At 35.8% G+C, this 26,365-nt stretch overlaps 4 protein-coding genes across 10 annotated transcripts; 1 reads left to right on the top strand and 3 right to left on the bottom strand.

Annotated features, from left to right (window-relative positions):
• Window positions 1–1,318: 1,318 nt before the first annotated feature.
• LOC120778859 (CLIP-associating protein) lies at window positions 1,319–9,920 on the bottom strand. Of its 4 annotated transcripts, none has more exons than XM_040110889.1 (2): window positions 9,404–9,920; window positions 1,319–7,232 (listed from the first exon to the last, which is right to left on the bottom strand). In XM_040110889.1, exon 2 carries the CDS (start codon window positions 7,140–7,142, stop codon window positions 2,655–2,657), a length of 4,488 nt encoding a protein of 1,495 aa, XP_039966823.1. In that variant the 5' UTR covers window positions 7,143–7,232; window positions 9,404–9,920; the 3' UTR covers window positions 1,319–2,654. The 4 variants fall into 4 exon arrangements, with proteins under 4 accessions (XP_039966823.1, XP_039966824.1, XP_039966825.1 ...); XM_040110890.1 differs by having other exon boundaries at window positions 9,626–9,920; XM_040110891.1 differs by lacking the exon at window positions 9,404–9,920 and adding an exon at window positions 8,938–9,268.
• Window positions 9,921–11,863: 1,943 nt separating this feature from the next.
• LOC120778474 (asparagine synthetase [glutamine-hydrolyzing] 1) lies at window positions 11,864–13,901 on the bottom strand. The gene has a single exon (XM_040110289.1). It carries the CDS (start codon window positions 13,802–13,804, stop codon window positions 12,131–12,133), a length of 1,674 nt encoding a protein of 557 aa, XP_039966223.1. The 5' UTR covers window positions 13,805–13,901; the 3' UTR covers window positions 11,864–12,130.
• A 9,242-nt stretch (window positions 13,902–23,143) lies between these two features.
• Window positions 23,144–25,144, top strand: LOC120777772 (all trans-polyprenyl-diphosphate synthase PDSS2). Of its 3 annotated transcripts, none has more exons than XM_040109288.1 (5): window positions 23,145–23,257; window positions 23,414–23,826; window positions 23,887–24,076; window positions 24,132–24,678; window positions 24,740–25,144. In XM_040109288.1, exons 2-5 carry the CDS (start codon window positions 23,504–23,506, stop codon window positions 25,009–25,011), a joined length of 1,332 nt encoding a protein of 443 aa, XP_039965222.1. In that variant the 5' UTR covers window positions 23,145–23,257; window positions 23,414–23,503; the 3' UTR covers window positions 25,012–25,144. The 3 variants fall into 3 exon arrangements, with proteins under 3 accessions (XP_039965221.1, XP_039965222.1, XP_039965220.1); XM_040109286.1 differs by having other exon boundaries at window positions 23,312–23,826; XM_040109287.1 differs by having other exon boundaries at window positions 23,144–23,826.
• Window positions 25,096–26,279, bottom strand: LOC120777773 (methyltransferase-like protein 22). Of its 2 annotated transcripts, XM_040109291.1 has the most exons (2): window positions 25,794–26,279; window positions 25,096–25,727 (listed from the first exon to the last, which is right to left on the bottom strand). In XM_040109291.1, exons 1-2 carry the CDS (start codon window positions 26,047–26,049, stop codon window positions 25,189–25,191), a joined length of 795 nt encoding a protein of 264 aa, XP_039965225.1. In that variant the 5' UTR covers window positions 26,050–26,279; the 3' UTR covers window positions 25,096–25,188. The 2 variants fall into 2 exon arrangements, with proteins under 2 accessions (XP_039965225.1, XP_039965224.1); XM_040109290.1 differs by having other exon boundaries at window positions 25,096–26,275.
• Window positions 26,280–26,365: the final 86 nt, after the last annotated feature.

Below are 26,365 nucleotides of genomic sequence, written 5' to 3'. Positions count from 1 at the left end.
ACGTACATATATTTAAGTTCCTTTTGAAAACGCTCTCAATAAATAAAAGTTGACCTTAACTAGCGAGATATTTATACTACCATAGCAAAAAGTGGAATATAAACAATATGAAGTGTGTCAGAAGGCAGACTTCCATTGGGTTTTAAAAGTTAAAGTCAATTGTGTTACCAGCTATCCATTCCCACAACAGTCGGGTTTACTTAGACAGAACGAACCCAGATTTTTATCCGGCTCAGAACTCTCAACTCGAAATGATTTCAGAAATAATTTCTGCCGCTTCAACAACAACAATCTATCGCGGCTTATTTCTGTACATCAATCACGACAACGTGTTGGATACGTAACATCTTATGCTTCTAGGTATTGATTGGTATTGATTACTTTGCTAAAAAAGTATAATTTCATTTGCCAAAAAAAAAAGAGTTTGGTCACAGCGACTATTAATCAATCAACATCTTCGAATTGTGTTATCGACCATGACGAATGTGAAAACAAAAACAAAAAAAAAGTTGACAAAATAGTGTTTAGATATTTTTGTTTATTTGTTTATTCAAATTTCAATTATTTTGAAAAACTAAGCTAGTCTAAATATTTGTTTATTACGCATGTTAATAGTGATTTATTGAATTTCGTTCCATGTCTTATACATCTGCAACTCTATTAGATTGTTATAAATATTTTTGAATTACATTAAAATGCGCGCTTTTCTCCTTCAACGCATGGAGCGTTGGCGTATAGTTAATTTGGTTATAGGTTCTACCACTTCTACTACAGCTTTGTATTTTTCATACATACATACATATGTATATGTATGTAAATTTTGTTATTATTTAATAAATGTATTAACATACTATTTAGCTTTAATTCTTCCATCTTTCGATTAAATTTCACAAATATCAATATAAAGTGTGTAACGAAATTTAAATATGTATGTGTATATGTAGTTTTTATATTTATAATTTTATAAGTATATTAATAATAACTTGTATTATCTATTACTGCTCAATTTTCTGCTATTTTTCATAAAGTTTTTTGGTTACATTTCTGTTACACGGTATTATTATAATTTTTTCGGAAATTATGTGTTTACAAACGCCTCTGTCATTAGTTTTAAAAATGTACTTTTATATTTAATTAGTTACAAAAAATATTATATCGAATACAGCAAAGGAGAAACAGATTGAAGTGAATAATTTTATATGCAAATCCACATAGCAATCCACTTCATGCTTGTCTACATTGCCAACTGCAGCTAGGGAAATCTGAAACACAGGTATTACTGCCAAGAAAACGTCAAGTAAAAAAACATATACATATATACATCTATTGCGAAATTTCCAGTTTTAATGAATTAGTGCATATTTTATCATAGTATATTTTGAGGCCCCGTGTTCCACCCATGAACTTTGGGAAAATTTATTATTATAGTATATATGTACGCATAACTTAGCTGTAGGATTATCGAATTAAAAATTAAAAGTATTTTTATCGTTCTTTTTTTATATATTTTATGTATTTAACATCAATATTTTCGTTTGTGTAAAATTTCGAAATATCGTTTGTGAGAAAATCATTAGGCTTATAATTACATGAAAGACAAGTAATTAAAAAGTCTTAAGAAAAAAAATACACGCAAAATATACAAAAGAATTATACTGAGAACGTAAATACATTAAACTAAAATCTTTAGAATACACATTAAAAAAAACAGAGTTACACGGCTGGGTAAGTAGGTGAGAAAATTAAATAGATAAACAGATATTATTTAAGGGGAACAATACAAAATTCAAATATAAGTATTTGTTTTATGCGTTCAAATTTAAATGCAACAAAGGGTGCTAGACAATATCTCATGTACTGGAAAGTGTTGCAATGTTTACAAAAATTATAGTTAAGAAAAGAATGTGCAGGAAATGAGTATGAGTTCCTTTTTTCCATTCGTATTAATTATTGGTTATAACTAACAAATTACAATTATGCAGCTCTCTAGTAATTAATGTATTTTCTTTACCAATTTACATGTCATTTTTTGTTTTAATTTTTTTATAAGCAAAAGTATGCAAATGCATGTTTAGATTTCTATTGCAAACTCACCAAGCAGTTGGTTCTTTCATAAGCTGTCACGCTTACACCAAAGTGGAGTCGAACTAAGTTTAGAATAAATGCAAAGCGTGGTACATATTTATTATTTTTTAGCCAATATCCAACAAAGATTTGTATCTGCGAATTTGTTGGGAAGCTAACTTTGCTCTGATTGTTTGTTTACTGTAATGTTACCGCGGTTATGCTAATTTACAATTTGCCTACATATGTGTAATAATTCGAATCTTGTATAATATATGTAAGGAAATCTTCAAAAGATTTTTGATATACATTTCTGGAGCTCCACTTTGGTAACGCTGTAAGCTGCTTCTGTGTTATACTACTGCATTTAATGCTTTTACCTACATATTTTTTTTTAACAAATACACATACAACACGTACGCACGCACATACATACACACCGTCCACACTCAACGGCTAATCTTTAACAAACGGACCCAGTGGCGTAGCGTCTTATCTATTGCCTTTTATTGGTGCTGGTATCGTTATTGCTGCAACTGCCGTCGATCTTCATCCACAACTTCATCAGTAGCCATCTACGTGCGACGCAATCATGACGATGAAGCTGATGAGTTTTTCGTTGAACTGCCACCCCCGCTGTTGCTGCGCTGTTTATCAATGTAAACGTTTAGCAAACGCACTTTGCTTGGATTCAACACCGACAATTTCGGCTTCACCCTTTCTTCGCCCATCACTATATAAAGTTTTACGATACAAAAAACGGCGGCCTTTCGCACCATGGATTCGCTATCGTCGGTGAGACGTGCCAAATTAGGGAATATACTGTCTAAGTGTAATTCGGTCAATTCGCCGCCGTGACGATCTGCCAACTCAGTGAGTAATTTCACAGCGCACAAGTTCAACGGATAACAACTAGTCGCAATAACAGGATTTACAATATTGATGGTGGCGTTCAGCGGCAATGATGATACGATGCGTGGTATAATCAAATCGATTTCGCGAGCCGTTTCCTTACTATGCTGGTAACAGTTTATTATTCGCAGCAATATCAGCTCGAGGAAATTGATCCAGGTTTCCTTCATTTTGGTGCTACGCACAATCTTTCCGAGCACGCTTATAACGGCGATCATTACATCGGCGGTTTGCGAGTCCAGCAGTCCCAGCAGCATTTTCATTATAGCACGAAAATGTTTGTTGGGGAGTTCGCAATTTCCTCCTTTAATGCAAATTTCCAAATTAGCGAGAGCCTGTTGAATCTGCTCTACCGACATATCGGCTTTCAATGCACATGCCACTCGTATAATTTCGCTTTCAGTTAAGCCGTTTTCGAGCAAAAGCTCACCGTTCGATGCGACGGTGTAATTACAACGCGAAGCGTGGTTTGCAGTGCCACCTACGACTGCTGTGTTGGCATTGGGTGTTGCTGTTGTTAGCACAATATTAGTGGTCATGCGTTGATGTTGCTCCAACAAGTTGGCATCTAATCGCATTGTGGTGCTTTCAGGTGTGTTCGATTCGGTTGTAGTGGCGGACTGTGTCTTTGAATTGGAAGAAGCGCACGAATCTTGCTGATCATGCAGATAGCCATTGTAGCCATTGGCATTGGAGAGCGAATGGTATTGCCTGGTATTGTTGGATGTTGCCTCCATGCCGACACCAACACCAACACCAAAGCAATTTCGGATTTCTTCCGATGTTTTGTGTATATTATGCTGCACATCTGCCTCCGAATAGAGTTCATGGTCCACGGAGGATTGCCTTGAGCGTGGACTGGTGGTATTGTATTGTGGCTGTAGCGAAGAGAAGGGTCCAAGCGATGGACTTTGCAATGGTTTGGGACTGGCACTTGAATGAGGTGAAGATGGCGAATTTGTGCCAGAAGTGCTGTTGCGTCGCAAATGCGACTGTATAATGGCTTTGGCGGTGTCTTGATAGCCCTTTGGAAGGCTAGACAGCAACTTAGTCATCTGTGGTGTGTTGCGATTGTAGAGTGCAATGAGACACTTACGCGCTTGATCACGTAGATCTTTGCTTTTTGGATCACCAGCTTGTTGAACAATTTTCAGCACAGCCTTATCAACTGCTAATGGTCCATCGTCAGATGGAAAGTCGGTGGACTTGCAATAACTGGTTGCCAAGTCTGTGAGGAATTTCAATATGGCTATCTTTGTTTTGGTGCAGGGTGTTTGTGCCGTGTCGGCGAGTATACGGAAGACATCCTTAAGCTGTTGGTCGGTTGGAAAATATTCGTGTACAACTTGTAATGTCTTACCGATTTTGATGTGCATTGAATTGAGCAGTTCTGTGCCAAGTTTATTAAATAGTCGCGTCAGCAATACGAAAAGCCAGTCCTGCAAATCGTTGGCATGCGCAAGAATCAATTCAGTAACTGCATCAAGAAACAGAGAATACACCTTTGTGTGTGGATCCATAAATAATTTACGGAACATGTCCAAGACAGCCTGTAGTTGTTGTGATGTTAGCTGATTACCATCGGCAAGGTATTGAGTTAAGCTGATAACTCCATCCTTGCGATCCGACCAATGCGTCGAGGCGCAGTACTGTATGATAGTGTCGATGTCATCGAACGGTGCGCGCGTGCAACTCCAATCTAATCTATTTCGTGAGCCTGACAACGAATAATTCGAATTGTTGCCTCGCGTCATTGACGAATCAAACGACCGCTCCGAACACACCGACGATGCCTCGGAGTCGTCGGACTCGTCGCGCGACAACAATTTACGACCCATTCGTAAGCCAGCTGTATACCCGCGCGAATACTCGCCATAATCAATAACTCTCTCTGCTTCTGGGGAAAGAGCATCGGCTAACGCCGTTTCCGCCTCACGACTTTGTTGTAAAATACGTGCTGCCGCTAGGGAACGCGAATTGCTACGATCAGGTGTTCTTCTTGCGGAGCTGGCCGAACTATTTGTGGCATAAATACTCCGTTTCATGGCGACACGGGTGGGACTCGTTTCGCGTGAACTGGTCAATGAACGAGGTATGCCCGAAGCTTTCTTCGGTATGGTTCCAGTTATTGGCCTATAGCCGTATTGTTCTCGCAGCTTGGAACTTGGTGAAGTGGAACGAGAACCAGGTTGTGACTGTGAAACTCCAGCTCGACCTCGTGTTCGTGGAGAAACGCCGGCAGCTAGCTGTCCTCCAGTGTTCGACGTTGACGTTGCTCCACCTCCCATATACCTTGGACGCGGTAAAGAACCGGTGGCAGCTGAAGTTGTTGTTCCAGAATTGGCTGACGCAGCAGCAGTGTTAACTGTACTTAACTTTTTTCGCGGATAGAACGAGTATTGGGCGCGAGCTTTGGCACGTTGAGCAGCTGCAGTATCCACAGCCGACACGCTACGCATTCCTGCCGCAGGCTTTTGTAGTGAACCTGGCGAACGTTGAAATCGAGTGGTTGCCGCTGCAGAGCGACGTTCCACTTCCATAGTACCATTGCCACCATCACGCTCCCGTTCTAGTGCACGTTGTGCTGCAATATCTAGTGTGGTGTAGATTTGATCAGCAAGATCAGGAAAGTGCCGTCGAAATTTCCAATAAGCACGACGAGAATGACGTCGTGCTTCATTATCTGCGTCACTTATTGAGCGTTTGAGCACATCACGTAGTTGTTGAGAACAGCGCTCCATCGTTTTTGTTTGCCACTCATCGAACATCAGGCAAAGCATTTCGCACAAAGTGGCACGAATGTCCTTGGATTTGGATTGTTGCAATGTTTCAGTAATGAGTTTAATCATTTTCGGCGAATGGGAATACTTTATAATATATTTGAGTGCAATAATCGATGAAGATGCAATAACTTTAGCCGAATTCTGAATCAAATTAATAAGCGCCTCTAGGATAGCCAAGCAGAATGGTTCGAGTTTGTTACGTAGTGTTTTCGACATGTAGGCTATTGTAATACATGCCTCCCGTATGACTTGCGAGCGTAGCTCCTCCTTGAGTATGTCAAGGAATGGTATTGAAAGATCTTTCAGCTGCGCAACAAACTGTGGTTGTGATTGTATATTCAGCATTAGTAATGAACGAACTTTCTTTAACGAATCTATGCGTTTCTCCCAATCAGCATTTTTATCGCTAATCACAACAATAATATTTCGATAAATATCATCCATGTCTTTTGGGTGAAAAATAGTTAATTGTGGCACAACTTCGAATGTAGACTCAAATATATCCATAGTTACGGCGCCAGCATCCCCACCAGCACTAGAATCTGAAGAATTTGGTTTTGCTCGCATCGACGCAGACACAGTACGTTTAACAATTTTTGTTGGCCGATCTCGCACACTGACGTTATCCGATTCATCGTGGCCATTGTTCGCCGACGCTGTGGTTTGCAATGCCGACTTCAGTAAAAGCCCCTCCGCTTTAATTTGATCGAATTTCTGCTCAAGCGAAGCTAACTTTGACGCAGGAACATCATCCATCTTTCGTAGATCTGCCCGCAAACGGTCACCTACATGCTTGTATATTTCTACAAGTGTTTGTATAGCTGCATCGCGTACGGTTGCTGTAGGATCGCCAAGCAGTGCACTAATAGGTTGTATGTAAGTGCGAACACTCAACTGTGAGGTGCCATATTCGTTCAATGTATTTACAATAGTTTGCAAAAACTCCTCACGAACTTTAGAATTCTTATGTTTAAAGCAAGATGTCGCTAATTTGTCGATTGTCGCTTGTGGGGTCAACACTTTGTACTCCATAACAACTTGTAATAACAATTGGGCTTTCTCACGCACAGTATCCTTGCTGTCGCCAAGACGGTCTATAACATGTGGGAGCACAGTTGCACTGTAAGCATTAAAATCAGGTCCAAGCCTTTTTATCAGTTCGGAAAATGCTTCCAGCGATTTTTGTGCAATTTTGAAATGACTACCGGTAAGCCAAGGCATGAGGCCATCGACAAGCATTCCCATGTCCATGCAAACAATTGAATTCGTCTCATCACTTAGGAATGTGACCAAGTCTTCGGCCAGAAGAGCTTTAACTCTCATATCCGCCTTGGGCATCATTTGAATGAAGCCATCCAAATCGTTTGGTTTGCGATACGCCATAATGCCGATTTTTGGAGTGTTGAAATTCTATAGACTAATCAGTAGTGCACGGCCACGGCAAATTGCCGCGTTGTTCAATCTGTATCGGTGCTGAAAATAATATAGGTGAAAATTCATATTAGAGTGACGCGATCAAATATGTATGTATGTATATGTAATATTTAACAAGAAAACAAAAAACTATGTTAATGTATTTTCTGTAATAGAAACAAAACTTTATTTCCTATGCCGTCATTTTTTTAATTCAGTTAACTTGTAATTTTAGTTGAAGCAGCAAGGTTTTCTTTATTATCTTAACATTTTTACACTCGAAATTTTTAAAAACCTTATGTTTTAAATATGTACTCAATGAGTATTCAAACCACTGACCGGGCGCCATTATTATTTATTTTATGTTAAAAATAAAACTAAAGATGCTGTTAATCACAATTTCCAATCAGAACGATTTATAATTCAAGCAGTTGAAAAACAGTATTTATGATTATTGCACTGAATATGCGCAACTGCTTCTATGTACAACCTGAAGCACTTGGAGCCAAATAAATTGTTATACGTTTTTATTTTATTTTTCACAGCACAGATAATAATTACCGTAGCTGACATCGACCCACCAAATTGTGCACCTTATGATAGGAGTGTGGGAGCGGATGATTTCGCCGAGTGAATCATCTTTTATCGCCTTATAGCGAAAAGTAAAGAAAACAGAATAAAAAGAGAACCACCGGCTGTGAGCACCGGTTGTTTCCCTTAGTTAATATATGTATGTACGTCACTATTATAGAAATAGTTACAAGGTGTGTACGGTCTAACCAGCTTTGATTATTTCCATTAACTACATATATGAAAATTAAAATCTTTTCTTTTCTACATCTTCTGCTGCTCGCGCACTTCACTATACTTTATTGTTTATCAAATCCCTTATTTGGTGAGTTTATAATTATTTAAAAAATGTGGGTATGGCGTTACTTTCCAACAACATGTACTTTCGTGTGTTTCAATATTTCTTCTTCTTTAATTTTATGGAAAATTATGTGAGCTTCTTTATCGAGAATCAAAAGACTGAGAATCATATGAACATTACATATATACATATGTATCTTCAAATGTTATATATATTTTCTTCCTAATCAACAAATTCTTACATTACCAAGCAACGAATTATTGCGTATACATATATACATAAATAGAAAATTGTATATACATTTATTTGATGTCATATTTAATGGAACTTAGTTTCATAAGTCTTTAAAAAAAAGTATAAGAAAAATAAATGAGGTAAGGCCTCAAGAAACATTTGCCGTCGTCATCGACGTTGACTGCGATCAACACCGCAACGTCGAATTTATTGCATACGCAATGTTCTATTTATAATCCAATTTTTTTGAATGTTGTGTACTTTAATTGAAAAAAAATGGCAATCGTTGCCGGTAATGTATTCCACCAACGGTAGTGTTGACACCGCACGCGCTGTATTGACAATTGGTCAAAGAAATGTCAAAGTAATTGTAAATTGGCTTCAATTGAACGAGAAATGAATAGCGAAAAGTGTTGTAGCCGCCACTGAGAAAAGCAATTGTATGCTTTTTAGCGCCTAAAGATAGAGTAATGTTCATATTCACTCCTTTATTTATGCCAAGTCCCATCATTGCTACGAGGTATCGAAGTCTTACCACATGTTTTTTCGGTTTCTAAATCATATTTTCCATATTATTAAATTATGTGGAAGCTGACACTTTGCGTCACTTTCTATACATATGATCTCATATCACAACATTCTAATAAAAATAAAACTCACCGAACAATAAAAAATATCTAGTATTATTAATGATAACGAATTAACAGCTGTGCCCCTTTAGTTGATTTGTGTATTTGTTACCGCTGTTTTTGCAACAACCCAATGATACTTTTTGATCCTTTAACACAAACAAGAAGTAGGTGAAATTGATTTTCCAGCAGGGCCTCTGCTTGTGACTTTCGCGCAATCAGGAACTTGCAGGGCGTTTGCTCTCTCCTTGATTGATACTTTGCCAATTCGTCGCCTTTTTAGTTTCGGAAAGGAATGCCTAACATTTATTTTTGTTTACTCTCTAACTTCTCACTTCTAAATATATAGAAATTTAGCCGACAAATAAAGGACGATTTTAAACATATTGTTTAATTAGATAAAGAAATTTCTCTATTATTTTTATGATTTTATGTATCATTATTTGACGTGCCCTATGTTCAAGACATCCGCTGTTGCTTTTACGGTATGTACTCACATTTAACAAATTCCAATGTCTCTTCTTCTCTTTTTTTAAGCGCTACGTTTCTTTCCTTCGCCTTCTACTCTTTTAAACTTCTGCTATGCGCTGTAAATTCTGCTGCTTCCTGTTTTTTTTTACTATACTTAATAAATATTCAGTTTATAGCCTTTTCAACAATTCTCTTGACTTTTTTACGGTAACTTTAAAATGCTCACTAAACAAAAAACACGCACTTACATTTACACAATATATGTTTATTTATTCTATTACTCTATTCGCGTTTTTCGTTTCTGCTTCACTCCCGTTTTCCAATAAGTGACGCAGTTGCGGCGGCTTCACCTTTTCCAAATTTCTACCTTTATCTTCAACGATACACTCTTTTGATACAATTATTATTTCTTCACTTTACAATTGGGAATAAATAATTTTTATCTAATTCCTCACAACTTGCCATAACTTTTTCACATATTTTCGATTCGTTTATGTTTTATTTTTTATTTTAAAATCGCAGTTTTCGCAGTTTTCGCAGCCACACATATAATTGTTGGATATTTGCTAGCTCTTCGTAAAATTATGTCATTTTCAGTTTCGTCCGTCAAAATGCTTGAAGACGAACCAGAGATTTGATAAATGTCATGAGTAAGATAAGTAAAATATACTTTTCTTTTTTGGCTGTTTTTAAAGGGTGAAAATATATTAGGGGTATTCGCTTGCTCTTGCAAGATTGCAGATTGCAAAAATACTATACCAAAATATACAAGGGCACGAGTGCACCCATTCCAAAATCTAGTAAATTGTTGTGAATGACTATTAAGCATGGCTATTGTGAATTGGCGCACCTTCTGCATACATTTTTAAGAAAAAAAACTGTAACAAATCTTTATATTTTAAATAGAAATAATAAAATCTATTTAAAACTTACCTTCCTCAACAATTTAACGACGTAATATGTCTTTATGTAAAATGACAGCTAAAACAGGGTTGCAATTATATTTTTACGTGACATTGCATGAAAATATAAATAGGTTTTGTCTGACATATTTTACAGCCATTGCAAATAATTTTCTGCGTGTATTTGTTGTTGTGCCGGTGCACCAAGACGAAATATATGCAATTCTTGCACCGTGCAAGGGTTTTGCAAGAGCAAGAGAATAACCCTATTGACTTCAATAATTTATTTGATAACTGAAAAATGAAAAAGAATTAATATTATTCCAAGCATAGACGTATATTCATATCTGGCACGAACTTAATTTTTGATAAATTTGGGAAAAGGTTTTAGAAATTAACTGCTTTGCGTCAATTAAGGATATGGAGGTCACCCTGTGTTCATGGGTAAGGATACATGTATTTAAAAGCAAATTAGAGCTAGCATCAATAAAAAAATTTAATAATTCCTGAATTTTTATTAATATCAATTGATAATAAGATGAAAAATACTATGAATCCAATTTTAGTGTCTTAACTTTGGCATTATATTTGTGTGTATATGTATGTTTAAATCCATTCCAATAATAGTCGAGCCTACGTAGCCGGAACTGCTAAAAGCTAAACAAAACTTATATCCGGCCAAGGACTGTCAGCTTGCCGGCATAATTCCTACCACTACAACAACTTAAACTTAAATTTTAATATTGATAAATATTCTTATAACCTACGATCCTACGTAGCCGGAACTGCTAAAAACTAAACAAAACTTATATCCGGCCAAGGACTGTCAGCTTGGTAGCATATTTGCTACCACTGCAACAACTTAAACTTAAGTTTTAATATTGATAAATATTCTTATAACCGACGAACCGGCTCCACTGAATGCCAAACAACTCTGCAGGATTATTCAAAAACGTTTGGGGCACGCTTTAAGTCGCATCAATAACATAGTCATGCACAGTCTGATCACCAGAAGTAACCACGATATTCAGTTCTTTGCAAATAGTTAAATTAATTTCTAATTAATTTAGAAAAAAGCAGTGAAAAAACTCTCATGAGAATGGTAATACATATATGAACACTTAATGTACAATCATAAAAGATTAAATTGAATTAAATTGAGTTATTATTCTAGAGAAAGGAAAGGAATATACATACATACATATATATGTGTATGCACACATGTACACATATGCACACAAGAACTTTCTTTTCTAATGACTGGAAAAATCTACTGCGATTTATAATATTATTTATTATCTTACCTTAATATTATACATATATGCATAGGCGTGAGTCCCCGGTAATAATTCAGCACTGCACACGGAAAAATGGATTAATATTGTTGAAGCGAGGCTGTTCTCAAAAAGACGTAGACATTAGAGAAAATTCCAAAACATGCTTCACTTTTGTTTTTTCCTACTTTTACTTTTAGCAAGAGCCATTAAACTCGAACGTCCTGTGCATATGAACATATTTCCACTTACTAAGCCAGAAAATATTCCTTATCTTCTTATTTTTTAAGACCTATACTTAAACACTTAATCATTTTAAATTTTGATTTTATTTGCCTGTTATTATGTCGTATTACTTTTTATATATAGCAAAAAATTACTTAGTGGGTACTTAAGCATAAGTTCAAATAAACCTTATATACATACATATGTATGTACATACTACATCTGGAAGTACAGATTTATGTATTTTCTTGTTGTAAATATAATAATGAATGAAATTATTCAAAACAACTAAAAAGTTTTGCAGTCGTCGAGACGACTACAGATAACAGTCTTCAAGCCTCTTCACTCACACTCACTGATGAACTTGATGAACAGCTTGAGCACGGCCAGATGGGTCTTCGGGACATCCCCAATCCAAACGTGGCACCCAACGCGTCACAGTTTCTGCTGCTGCTGTACCTGGGAACAACTCTTCGAAAATTGTACGATAATAATAGGCTTCCTTAGTAGTTGGTGTGTTAATAGGGAAACGTAAGGTAGCTGTAGCAAACTGTTCATCAGTTATATGTGAGGTCGCCACGCGACGTATGCTATCAATCCAGTCGTAGCCGACACCATCAGAAAATTGTTCCTTTTGCCGCCAAAGTACTTCGTTGGGTAGGTAATTATTGGCAAATGCAGCGCGTAGGATGTGCTTTTCAATACGGTATTTTTGCATATTATCTAAGCAGTTAAGATTGCCAGGTATCTTATCCTCCGGTCTGACTGACATCACATAGTTAACAAAGGCTGTGTCTAGGAAAGGCACTCGCAACTCCAGACCTTTGGCCATTGTGACTTTATTGGCTCGCAGGCAATCGGATACATTAATTAGTTCGACTCGCTTTACTAATTCTTTGTGGAACTCTACTGGACTTGGCGCTTTGAAAAAGTATAAGTAACCACCAAATATTTCATCGGCACCTTCGCCAGACAAAATCATCTTAATACCTGTGCTTTTAATATAACGAGCCAATAACAACATTGGCAGACTACAACGTACCGTTGTTACATCGTATGTTTCCAAGTGGTAGATAATATCACGTATGCCATCCAAAGCATCGTCTATTTCAAAAACTATTTCGGTGTGATCACTGTTTATATAGTCAGAAACTAGTTTCGCCGCTTTGAAATCAGGTGCATTCCGCAGGCCCACTGAAAACGTTTTTAATCGGAATGTAGGAACACATTCACGGCGCAATTTTGTCGCAATTGAAGCTACTAGACTAGAATCAACACCGCCTGAGAGCAGCGCACCAAAGGGAACATCACACTGCAGATGGGAACGTACAGCTGATTCTAATTTCGAGCGCAGAATTGTCAAATCCACCTCTTGGGTGGGTATATGTTCAATCCACTCCTCTTTGAAATATTTCTTACGCTGTAAATTATTGGCCGGACCTACTCGTAGCTCGCCGGGCTTAAAAAGCTCCAAATTGGGACAAAATTCAACAAGGCACTTCATTTCTGAAGAAACCCATACATTGCCATCTGAATCTTCACCAATATATAACGGTATTATCCCAAAAGGGTCACGAGCAATCAAAATATTCTTCGAGCGTTTGTCATAGAGCACAAAGGCAAACATACCAGTGATATATTTCAAGAGTTGCTCGCCATACTCTTCGTAAAGCTCAACAATGACATTGCAATCACTTTTGGGTTTGTAATGTCCACGCTTCTTTGCGATTTCCGCCGACTGTTCAAGGTAGTTGTAAATTTCACCGTTTGCTACTAACAACACATCACCGTTTTCCGAAACCAAAGGCTGATGCCCTGATTTTACGCAAATAACCGATAGACGCTCATGTATCAATACTACACCATGATCCGGCAGCACCTTTACGCCCGTGTCATCTGGACCTCGATGCCGTTGTTTACCACTTTGACGATAACCAATTTCTCGCAAAGTATGCATACTACCATGGAAGACTCTTGGTGCTATGGGCTCGCCATTTTTTGAAAATATTGCGAATATGCCACACATTTTTAATGAAATTTAATTTCTTTATGGTTTCTTCAATATAAACTTTTTGAATGCCCACATATGTTTGGTGCGGTAAGCTTTAAATGCGAATGAAATACATATCATGTTTGTATGCCCCTTTTATAATGTTTATAAAGACGCTCTTATGCCAGCTGTGCTTTGCATTGCATATACGGGGTTGTATTAGTGATTGATAATTCTCACATATTGCATCATACGCTGCTAACACTTTAAGTGCTGCACACAATGACGGCGACAGACTGCAGCAGCACGAAAATGAACTGAAAATGGCGTTGTGCATTTGGGAGAAGGCAGCGACATAACAATGGCCGCCATGTACACAAAACATCGCAGTTGTCCATTTTGTATGTACATACATAATTTCGTTGTGGCCATACTAATACCTTGCACTTCAATGAAATTTTAATATTTTGTTCAAAGTGAAATTTTTTATGCAAAAAATAAGTAAATAGGTAAATATTTGTGCTTTAAATTATCAATTGTTATTACAAATGACATAATAGAGCTATAATAGAGCTATTTAATGCTTTTATTTGTAAAATAGCGTCAAGTTTGTTAGAGCTGTGAATGATTTTACATTTTACATATTAGTGGCATCACCACTCTACCCCCTCTTTCTATCTTCCATTCTACTGTCAACTTTACTGTCGTCCTACTGTCCTTGACAAATATAGGAGGATATTGAAGTTAGCGAGAACGACAACTGTCGTCCTGCGGTCGTGTAGTCGTGCAGCTGTCAAAATAACTGTGCCCGTAAGAACGTGTGTATTTTAATATTTGACAGCTGTCGTTTGCAGTCTGTCGCCGTCATTGTGTTCAGCACTTTACCATCGAGCGCTATTTCCCTTTTGATTTGGCGCTCACAAAATCGCATATTAGAAAGCTGAGAGAAATCAAGTAGATTTTAGATTTTTCTTCTTTATCGCCGCCTATTGCCTATTACGAACAAGACATTTATTTATGTATGTTAATAGCACATTGATGAAGCAAGTGGCGATGCCACTTTAATTCAATTGAAACAAATTGGGTTGATTTTTTGTACTATTAATTAGAATAGGTGTATGGGTTCGGAAACATTATAATATTCTTATTTTCGTTTGCAAAAATGTACCTGAAAAAGAGATCGGAACAGGTTCTTCTTATCAATTAAAGGTCAGGTAAATCTAATTTAAAGTAAGATGTTCTGATGCATTAATTAAAGGAGTTTGATAAGGTACTTATTGTTGGATTTGGTAGGAAAAATTATGTTGTGGCGGCAACGCTATCAGTGCAGGTACTCACGAGTACCTCTCTTCAAGAGGGCCTGCTGAGCAGAATGTACATATATTGATACAGTGAAATACTAATACTTTGAACATATGTACATATGTATATCTATAAAGAACTGAATTTTTGGCACTTAGTTGAGCACATTTTAAGAAATAACTAAATGAAAATGTGTGATAATTAATCTATTTCACCTATTGTAAGTTATACATATATTCATTGAAAAAGCAAGGGTTTGACTTCAATATATTGACATACAATGCAATTCGAACTCTGTACAGTTAAAACTTATTGGCCACTCTTATAATTACATATGTACATATGTATGTATTATCGTATTAAGAACTTTCAAACACATAAAATTGGTAATGGCCAAGGGGCATTATGTAGTAAATTAAAAAAAGTTCAAAAATAGCTTTGAAAAATACATCATTATTTCTTTAAATTAATAATTTTTATGTATTATTTCTATATAAAAAAATTCCAGAAATTATTCTTTTTAATGCATATTATAAATAAGCTATCAATTTAAGATAGTAGTTAATAAGACATAATTTCATAAATGATTACATTTCTATTGCTTTATTTATGGTGAAAATTTGAGTTGAAGGTTACGTTACTTCAAGAACAGTTATCATAAATTCACCCTATGCAAAATGTGACCATCAATAATTTATAAGGAGCTATTAACCAGGTACTTAGATGTGATTAAAATTCGTCTGCAATCTAAAGTTTTTAATTATAGTCTACACGCGAACAATATTACAGATATTAGTATCAGATTTTACAGGTAAATGGTTAAATGTCTGGCGCATTTCTGTTTGCCAGAATATACATACATACATATTATGCCAGTATTAAGTTCGGTGAACTCTCTCCAAAGTAATCTTATTAAACTTAAGAACCTTACTGATATAAAAACCTGATATTAAATAAATTTATCGTTATCAATTTATTGTTGTTAAAATAGATTGTCATTCCGATCTTTCCCAACTTTGCTGAGAACCACTTTCGTATGATATTTACTATAACAGTAAAATACATATGTATATTCAAATATGTTTATTTGAAGAGGACAGAACTCAATAATCGTAATTGCGAAAATTATCACTAAACTTGTATAGTTCCACTCTTGCTTGCTTTCAGAAAAAATGCGAAATTTTTTTTTCTACAAAGATACCAATGGAAAACTCTAAGATTAATTACAAACGCGCCTTGGTTCATAACAAATAAAGCCATTCATTCAGATCTGAATATACCTTTTGTTAAAGATGAAATTATTTATATCCTTTGGCAGTCATGTTATTAGATGATAGTAATGAAACTATTAGACTCAAAAGACCAAATGTTCTAGATCTAGCATTTAGGAAATAAGTAAATCTTTAATTATATGTGTTACTACGATATTAAATGTATAATTAAAATTTTTATATAAACATTTGTATTTAGAACATATTGTTATATTGTATATTATTTTTGATCTCATGGGAGACCAAAAATATAAGTCAAAATATGGTTTTGTTATAAAATTTGCTTATTATTTACTAAAATAGATTGCAAATAAAATGTATTTAACAAAAAAACGAAAAAAAGGTGCGTAAATGAAGGAATTTTGACTCGGAAAGTAGTTCTGTCTCTTCGTTGCGGAAGGGAATATGCAGCGTAACCATCTCCCTTTTGTACTCTTCGAATTGGGTTGTCATATTATAATTTGTATATCTTATATCATGGTGTTTAGTCAATTTCTTGTGTTCATTATTGGCGTTGCATTTGTATTGCGCACAAAACTGGGCCAAAGTAAAATGAATTTTCTTTATATTTTTCTTTGCAGTTTTTCAATAAATTTAAATAAGTTTCTTAATAAATTTAAATAAGTTTTTTAATAAATTTAAATAAATTTAAGGAAATTTACATGTATTTTCATTTATATTCAATTATCAATAAATTTTTTTAAAATTTATTTTATTTATTTTTTATTTTATAAAAGCTTACATAATAATACAATTATTATACAAACGGCTATCGGCCGACTGGTTATGTTATATGCGTCGAAGAAGGTCGCTGTCTTTCAAAAAGTTGTAGATTTTCGAAATGTTGTTGCTTGAGGGATCCATCAATAAAATTATTGGATCAGTATTATTGAAGTTTGACAGTCTATGAGTTTGAAGTGCTGGACAATGTTGCAGAAGATGCAATAGATTTAAATCTGAATCACAAAATGGGCATTGGTTGATCTGAGTGCCATTTAGTATGTGAGCGTGTGTGATAATGGAGTGGCCAATGCGAAGTCTGATATATGGAATGATATAATTAGATGAAAGCGATGACGGAAAGGATGGTTTGATACGATTTGAATTTATTCTAGAGTAGTGGTGTCTGTAATTCATCCAATCAAGCGCCAATTTAGTGGATCTTTGTTGAATAATAAGCCGTTTTATATCACTCTTAACAAACAAGGCAGATGTAGTTGTTGGAGTGATGCACACCTCCTTAGCCACCGAGTCCGCAAAAGTATTTCCAATGATTCCAGAGTGACCGGGTATCCACATTATTTTTTGTCTATGTGCTAACGAAAACAACAGCGATCTAATGCCAATAATGACGTCATTGTAGTTACTGCGGTTTTTTAAAGCTTGAAAAAACGATAGACTATCTGTACAGATGATGAATTTACCAAGGTTTTGTTGGGCATACTGGACAGCTTTGAGAATACCCGTAGCTTCAGCGATAAAAATTGAACAAAATGGAAATAATAAACCATACGATATTCTTTGTTGGTTATCATCAACTACAGCAAAAGATGTATGCGACGATTTGGAGCCATCAGTATATATAAACTGCCAACCAAAAGATTTGAAGTGCGCAGATAATTCCAAAAATCGAGATTTATACACAGTGCTTGGAGTGATGGATTTGCGAAGAAAAGTAAGATCACTAATGAAAGAAGATTCATTTACTTTCCACGGTGGAATATATTTACTGCAAGGCAGCAATATTTTAAGCGGCAACTCATTGGTTTTAGCAAACAAAGCACTTTTAAAAATAGAAGACGGTATTTTAGGAGACCTCTTTCTGCAAAGTGATGATTGAAAGTCCTTTTTTATAGTAAAGTTCGTGCTGAGTATGAGTTTTGAATAAAGCTTATTTAAGCTATCTTCCACTGCATCTTTTAGAGAAGGTAGGCCAGCTTCCGTCAGTATGTTTTTAATTGGCGATGTTGGAAACACTCGAAGAGAACAACGAACTGAAGAATGATAGGGCGCAGCAAGCATCTTTAGATGATTCTTAGAATGATGTCCATAAATTTCCAAGCCATAATTAATTACAGATGAGATGAGGGCTTTAGTGACGTTGACCAGTAAAGCCGAGCCGATGAGTGAGCGCTTACATGAGAGGTATTTAATAATATTTAAATTAACAAAAAGTCTTTTTCTTATATACTGACAATGTTTCTTAAATGTATACTTAGAGTCTAATACAATACCAAGGAACTTAATACTATCTGTACACAAAATGTTTGTATTATCAAATGTGAGCGTTGGGATAGTACATTGATGTTTTTTACAAATATGAAAAAGTTTCGATTTAGGAAAAGATATTGATGTGCCTGAAGTAGAGGACCAACGAGAAAGACGCAATAAAATTTCAGAGAAAGTAATTGTTACTGAAGTCAAATTTGAAGTTTTTGAGAATAAAATTAAATCATCAGCATAAATCTGATGCCGGATAGTAACAAAATCTGATAGGAATCGAGAGCGGTGACCCTTGTGGGGTACCATTATCTAATGGTAGAACAGAGGATGAAACATTGGATATGATAACACTTAATTTACGGTTGGATAGGAAAGATTTGACAAAGTTAAAAATACGAGAACCCACTCTCCACCTACTAAGCTGTCTTAACACTACATGAATCCCAATCCTGTCAAATGCTTTTAGGAAATCTAAAGAAAGAATAGAAACATGATTTTTGTGGGACAGAGTATCAGAGATAAAGTGATCAAGGTGCAGGAGAGCATCCAACGTACCCTGCCCCCTCTTGAACGCAACTTGGTTGTGCGAAATGAGATTATTAGATTGAGCATACCAGGCGAGTCTAGTAGCAATAATCTTTTCAATCAATTTACCAAGGCAAGGAAGAAGGGAAATGGGACGATAACTGCTGACCACACCAGGAGGTTTACCAGGTTTTAAAATAGGAATAATCGCGCTAGTCTTCCAGAGGACAGGGTAGTTGCCACTGAGAAAAATACTATTGTAAAGTTTGACTAGACGGGATATAAGGAATGGAGGAAGGTGCTTGATGATAAGGTAAGAGATTTTATCAATGCCAGGAGTTTTGCCCTTGACTGACGAGAGGGCTAAATTAAAATCAAGTTCAGATATATCGGCATCTAAATATTCAGCTGATTGAGATAAGGTGGAAGGAGGAAGGTAAGGAGAGCAAAGAGAAGAAAGTTTACTAGAGGAAAAATCAGAAGAGAAATTGGAGTCCAAAGAAATATTGGAAAAGTGGGTGGCAAACTCTAAGGCTATATCTTTGGGATATAGTAGAGTGCCCCGAGGAGTATTTAAATAAGTGATAGGAGAAGAAGGTGATAAACCAGCCAGTCTTTTCATATCAGTCCAGATTTTTCTAGAATCCGAAGAAGAAGTGATATTATTCGTAAATTCTTGGAAACAATGAACCTTAGCAGCCTTAGCTTTATGGCGAAAAAGTGCATTGGATTTTTTGTAAGCTATTAAGTTTGCACTAGAACGTAAACGTTTAAATTGATGCCATGCGATCTGTTTCAGATTTCTTAGTGCAGAAAGCTCATTATTCCACCAAAGAGGAGCAAGCTTGACTGGTTTAGAAGAAGAAAGGGGAAAAGAATAGTTAGAAGCAGAACGTATAATTTTTTGGATTCTAGAAGCCTCTTGATTTATATTGGAAGAAAAGGGGAAATAACGTGAATGCGAAAAACAGGCTTTTTCAATCCTATCCCAATCAGCCGAATCAGTTTTAAACCGAATCCTGGGCTTAAAAAATTAATGAGGGCGAGAAGTAGATATTTTGGAAAGGATGGGAAAATGATCACTGCCATGGAGATCATCAATACAACACCAGGATATTTTTGAGGAGAGGGAGGCAGAACATATGGAAAGATCAATATTAGTGAAGGTAGAGTGAGTGGAAAAATGGGTGGGGGAACCATCATTTAAAACAATGCAGTTGGATCTTAGTAAGGCATCCTCAATGCTACGTCCCTTGGAGTTAGCCGAAGCAGAGCCCCAAAGGGGACTCCAAGCATTGAAGTCACCACACAAGATAAAAGGATTTGAACCGGAAGGAATAAGATTTAAAAATTCAGTAGTAGAAAATGATTGATCAGGAGGGGAATAAGCACAGATGATTGAAATTTTATAGGGGGCGAGGATCTCAATAGCTACAGAAGAAAAAATTGAAAGGGGTATGGGAAGTAATACGTGAGGTAGATTTCTTTTAACTAGGATGGCAACTCCCTGCTTGTTGGTGGTGCTATGTGGGAGATTAATAAAATATCCCACATAAGCCCTAGGGGTAAAAGCTGAGGCATTATAAGATAGGTGAGTTTCATTCAACAGGATAATAGATGGATTGTACGATCCCATAAGTAACTCTAAGTTAATATAATTATTAACATAACCGTTAATGTTCCATTGAAGAAGTGTAATCATATCATATGTAAACTTATAAAAGAAAAAAGTTAAGCTACGAATATTTTATTTAAACTAAATGTCTTCATTGTAAGAAGGAAAATTGGGTAATGCAAGAGGATCTTGCGAGCAGGAGAGGGTGGGGGAGGGTGTGATAGGACAGGAGGAAAGGATATTGAGAGGAGAGTCAGAGATGGATAAAGGGGGAAAAGAGAGGGGAAGGAGAAGTGACAGAAGAGGAGGTAGGATGGGTTGGAAGGGATTGTTTAGATGAATTGATGTCTGTAGTTGTTGTTAGATTAGTTTTGGTAGGATTGTTGGATTTGTTATTAGGTGTTGTTTCATTATTGATTTGATTAGTATTGTTAGAAATTTTAGCTATAGAGACAAAAGAGTTTGCATTAGAAGTTGTATGAGAAAATTGAATTTTATACTTGGTAACAGCTTCACGCATACTACATTTATAAATAGTTTTAATTTTTAATATTTCTTTGGATTGTTGATATTTAGGGCAAGTATTAGATGATGCCGGGTGGTCGCCCGAGCAATTTGCACACATTATTCTCTTACATTCAGTAGGTGGGGTATGATCGGAAGGGAGGTTGCATGAGACACAAGAAGGTGAATTACGGCAGTATTTTGCTGTGTGGCCAATTAATTGACATTGCTTACAACGCATAGGATTAGAGTAATACGGACGGACAGTGAGGTTCCTCCAGGCAACATCAATTCTTTCAGGAAGTTTGTATTTATCAAAAGTTAATAAAACTACACCCGTAGGATTACGGGAGCCGTCAGCAATTCGTGAAAACTTATGTACAGCAGAAACACCCTGCTCCTTTAGACCATCAACAATATCTTCTTCTGATAAGTTATTCAGGAAAGGGGCGTATATGGTGCCTTTAACCGTATTCAAAGTATTATGAAGCTTGACATTGATATGACCTCCGCCAGGTAACATTTTTGCAGAAAGAAATTTGCTAGCTGTTTTGTTGTTATTTACAAAGAGCAGTAGGCTACCATCACGTAGCTCAGTAACTTTACTTACTTCCTTACTGATTGCTTGAATACCTTTATACGTAGCGAAGCATGATAACGAATTAAGTGGCTTGTTGTCGTCCAGCGATGACATGACCAAAAATTTTGGATCATCCGTGTTTGAGACTGGTAATTCTGGAAATTGGTCTAACGGGATCGGATTTGGTTTTTTTCTTTTCTTTTTCATTATTGGAGATAATAGGGAAAACCTATTATCCCCTAATTTGGTGGCCCCAGGGGCCATAGTAAACGCGAATTTTAGTTTAACAAATTAAGAAATTAAGTGATTGAAAAGATATAAAACGATAAAAAATTAATTCACAAACAAAGCACGAGCGTAATATAAACGCAGAACAAACCGTTATACCGTTTTAACAAACTCAATAAGCACAGAGCGAAAAGCAACCGGTTACGATGACAGTTCGACGGTGTATGTTTTTTAAAATTATTTGCCCTAATTGTCCATTTTATTTTCTCATGCATTTCAGACGATTTTTGTATAGAAATTTGACCGGCGTAGAAGCAAAATGCGAAACAATCATACATATATTTTGTCGTTTGCACATTTGTCTGTATGTTTGCGAAAGCAAATGTTCTACAAAAGCATATTTCTATACTTAATCAAAATTATTTGAACCATCGTATATTTCTTACATGCATAACCAAACCATACTTAAGACAACGCCACGAAAGTGTCAATGGTGGTGTTGGTGGTAAGCACATGAGAAGTCACAATGTGAACGCAGGTTCGAATCTCGACGGACTTAGTCTTTAATTTTTGCATTTTAACCTCGTATACTATACTAATAAATATTTTTCTTACTAATAGAAATTAAATTTATCACAGCAATATACCTAATATACATATAAGTACATAATACTTAATATACATACATATAAGTACATGTATGAGTTGTACCAACTGATTGGATGAAAATCAAATTTTTTTGATATTTTGTCAAGTTGGTTGTGTTAGTTGGATCGTGTTTGGATTGGTCGTGCGATTTCAAACGATTTTGCCATTTTATTTCGGCTGTCGAAGAGAGCGCGTCTTATATAATAAGTAAAGCAACAACTTCCGAAATCATGTTTAAGCAACGAAGGGAATATTCAAATTTGTATTAAAAGTTGTGTCGTATGTAGCGACAAGGGCAATTTCTAGCCCAACTCAATCAACCAACTAATTGTTGTGTGTATGCCTTCCATAACAAAGTTGTGTGTGACATATACTTACACATATTTTTAAAAATTATACCCCTAAAAAACTTTGGAATAAAATTTAGACTAATGGCAATCCATCGATCAGCTGATATCTATTTGTTATGTTTTTTTACATATGTATTAATTATAAATTCCACTAAACCGGTTTTGCTGTTAAAGAATGTACCAAAGCTATGTAACTTGAATTTGTGTAATGATTTAGAGAGAGAATTAGTGGAAAAGAGAGAAGTAAGTAAATAGTAAACAAACAGAAATTGGTATTAAAAAAATCACATACAACAGCTTACCTGCGTGAGCTTTCCACTAAATTAACCACAACGACGACTTGAGTTTCATTTCTCAACGGGTAAAGCTTATAATCAGACGTTGGTCCATTCCGTACAGGTGGTGTTTTATTTTGTAGTGCAATATTCTACTATAATCAAATACGTTTTTTTTTGGAAAACATAACATAAATTATAAATACAATACGCAATGTGGAAGCAAATAGTAACAGAAACCAACAGGCAATGGGCTTCATTAGGTAAATATCAGACGCGTTTATGGCCTTTTGCACCTGCAGCAACTTTCACTTTTGCACAACAACCAACTGCTCGCAAGCTGACGTCAACGTCAGCAGCAAAGCCAACACCTCCGAAGCACGACTGGAATCGCGCTGTCAGTGAGGCAGAACGGATTGTTGGCTATCCCACTTCATTCCTCAGTCTACGGTGGCTACTTAGTGATGAGATTGCTAATGTCGCTTTGCATCTACGAAAATTAGTTGGAAGCAATCATCCTTTACTCAAAACGGCAAAGTAATAAGATAGTTTCTTTTGCTAGATTTAAAAAAATAATATTAATATGTTAATTTGTAGACATTTGCTTTATAATGGCAAAAATACAATGCAAGCTTGGGGTCTAATTGTATTGCTGATTTCAAAAGCCGCTGGACATGCACCTTCAGTACCGGATATGGAACAAGATAAAAGCGCCGGTGTATTGCACTCTCAACGTGCATTGGCAGAAGTTACCGAAATGATTAGAATATCTCATTTAGTACACAATGTATGTTTATTTTGTAATGTTATAATTTGTGCCTTTAGAATCCTTAAAATTACAGAGTATAGTAAATCTACAACCAACATCCGAGGCTGGAAAGGACACAGCTTCTTATGAGGATATGGCTTTTGGAAACAAAATTGGATTATTAACTGGTGATTACCTTCTTGGTCACTCCAGCGCTGAATTAGCTAATTTACGTAATCAAGAAGTCGTCGAATTAATTTCATCAGCTGTTCGCGATTTTTCTGAATCGCAATTTATTGGTGACCGTGATGAACAAAATAATCCACTACCCACAAAACCCGGATCTGAACCTCCCGAAACAAACGGTACAGCAACAACAGAAAGCATCGATTTCGATGTCAACGACGTGATGATACCTATGAATGTCTTGAAAGCTATGGGTAATCCTGAAAAAGAATGGGAATGTCGCAATATTTTAAATGCAGGATCTCTGCTCGGGAAAGCGTGTCAGGGCGCGTTAAAATTAGCAGGGCAAGATGAGGACATGCAGCGGCAAGCATATCTTTTTGGTAAACATTTGTCATTGGCATGGCAGGCTTGCTTGGATGCCGAGCCATTTCAAATCACTACACTCCCTTTAGGTAAATAAGTGTCTTCAAAATATATTGCTCACTTCATGTTATATACATATTTGATTTACAGATACAACATTTAGTTTGGTAAGTGCGCCAGTTCTCTATCATCTAGAATACGATCCTTCATTATACGATGAAATTGAAAAGGGTAAAGTCTCTGTAGAGAAAATTGACTACGTGAAAATTCACAAAGCAATTCTCGGTGGGCCAGGCTTGGAAAAGACCAAAGAATTGCAACGTAAACATACTACCGCAGCAATAGGAGTGCTTGAAAAGTTCCCTGCTACTGATGCCCGCACAGCTCTTGAGAATATTATTCTCGCAATGCAGGATTTGTAATTAAGGGTTAATATATGTAGTAGTTATAGTTCATTAATTACAATCAAATTTTTAAGGATTTTCTTTTAGTACTTTTGTGTATAGTTTTATATTTATTTATAATAGTCGGGTTTGCTGTTTCATAATGACTTTTTATATTAAGTAAAGCTAATAAATACTTAATCTTATAAATAAAATTTATTTGCCATAAGTTACTTTTAACAAAACTAAATGTCTGGAGCGATCATATTCAAAATATTGTGGAAAACTGTTTGTGTCGATATACTCAAATAGCCATGGTTTATGGATAGTTTGTTTTAAAAAATATTCAAACATTGGTGCTGTTGTGTCCAAATCCGAAAGTGTGAAAACGTAACGTTTCTCCAATGCTATTAAAACCGTTTTATTTTTACCAGATAATCTTCCACGTTCAAAAAGCACATCTATAACATGTATAAATGCATTAGTTAAGTCATCATCATAAATCACATCAGCTGCCACTACAATATCACAATTATCAATAGCTTTTAAGAGATCAGGAGCATACTCTTCAACAGGCTTTAGAAAATCTAGCTCCAATACATCAATTTTATTGCGATTTTGAAGCAATTTGAAGTTATGTTTTACATTTTCACGTATTAAGTCTAATATTCCACCGACATTCACGTCCGTACATACGACCTGCTGCGTATAGAAAGCTGCAGCAATACTTGTCAACCCAACGCCTGCACCCAACTCCAAAATAAATTTATCACAAAATTCGGTACGTTTATAAAAGATATAGTCAGCTAATAGCAGCGCACCTCTCCAGACTTGCAGTCCTACCAGACGTAATTCTGTGGCTTCGGAGTGTTCAATGGCAATCACACCATCTAGTGTCGACCCTCTTTTTCTTTGCACTGTTAGGTCACCGTCTTTATCAACAAGCATACCGTTTTGGGCTACTATATTCTCATCTTGTGGATATTTGAATTTGAATTTGGAAAGTACCCTTCCATTGTCACCTTTGACTGAGTTATAGTTAGTTTCACCATAGATTTCACTGGTCACTTTATACATATTTTCTCTGCTTATATAATATTCTGTTTCACCCACAGCAAACCCTTATTAAACGGCCAACATCTATATTTTGCACATAGTTTTAAGTGCCCAGTGATTTGTTATGATATCGTTAAAAATAGACAAACTCTGAACTTGACCATCAAACAACCCTACTTAGTTTTATTAACTAAGTTCAAAATATATCGATAATAATCGAGATACACTATTTCAATATTTCCTATATATTTCTCTTAGAACAAACTCAAAGTAATATAAACTAAAAAAATTTGAAATATACACAAATTGTCAAAATAACAATAAGCTAAGTTGTATT

Source organism: Bactrocera tryoni, chromosome 5 (genome assembly GCF_016617805.1).
Source record: "Bactrocera tryoni isolate S06 chromosome 5, CSIRO_BtryS06_freeze2, whole genome shotgun sequence".
In the NCBI taxonomy this organism is placed as follows: domain Eukaryota; kingdom Metazoa; phylum Arthropoda; class Insecta; order Diptera; family Tephritidae; genus Bactrocera; species Bactrocera tryoni.
The sequence above is the reverse complement of the archived record's forward strand: the minus strand, read 5'-3'. Positions and strand labels throughout refer to the sequence as shown.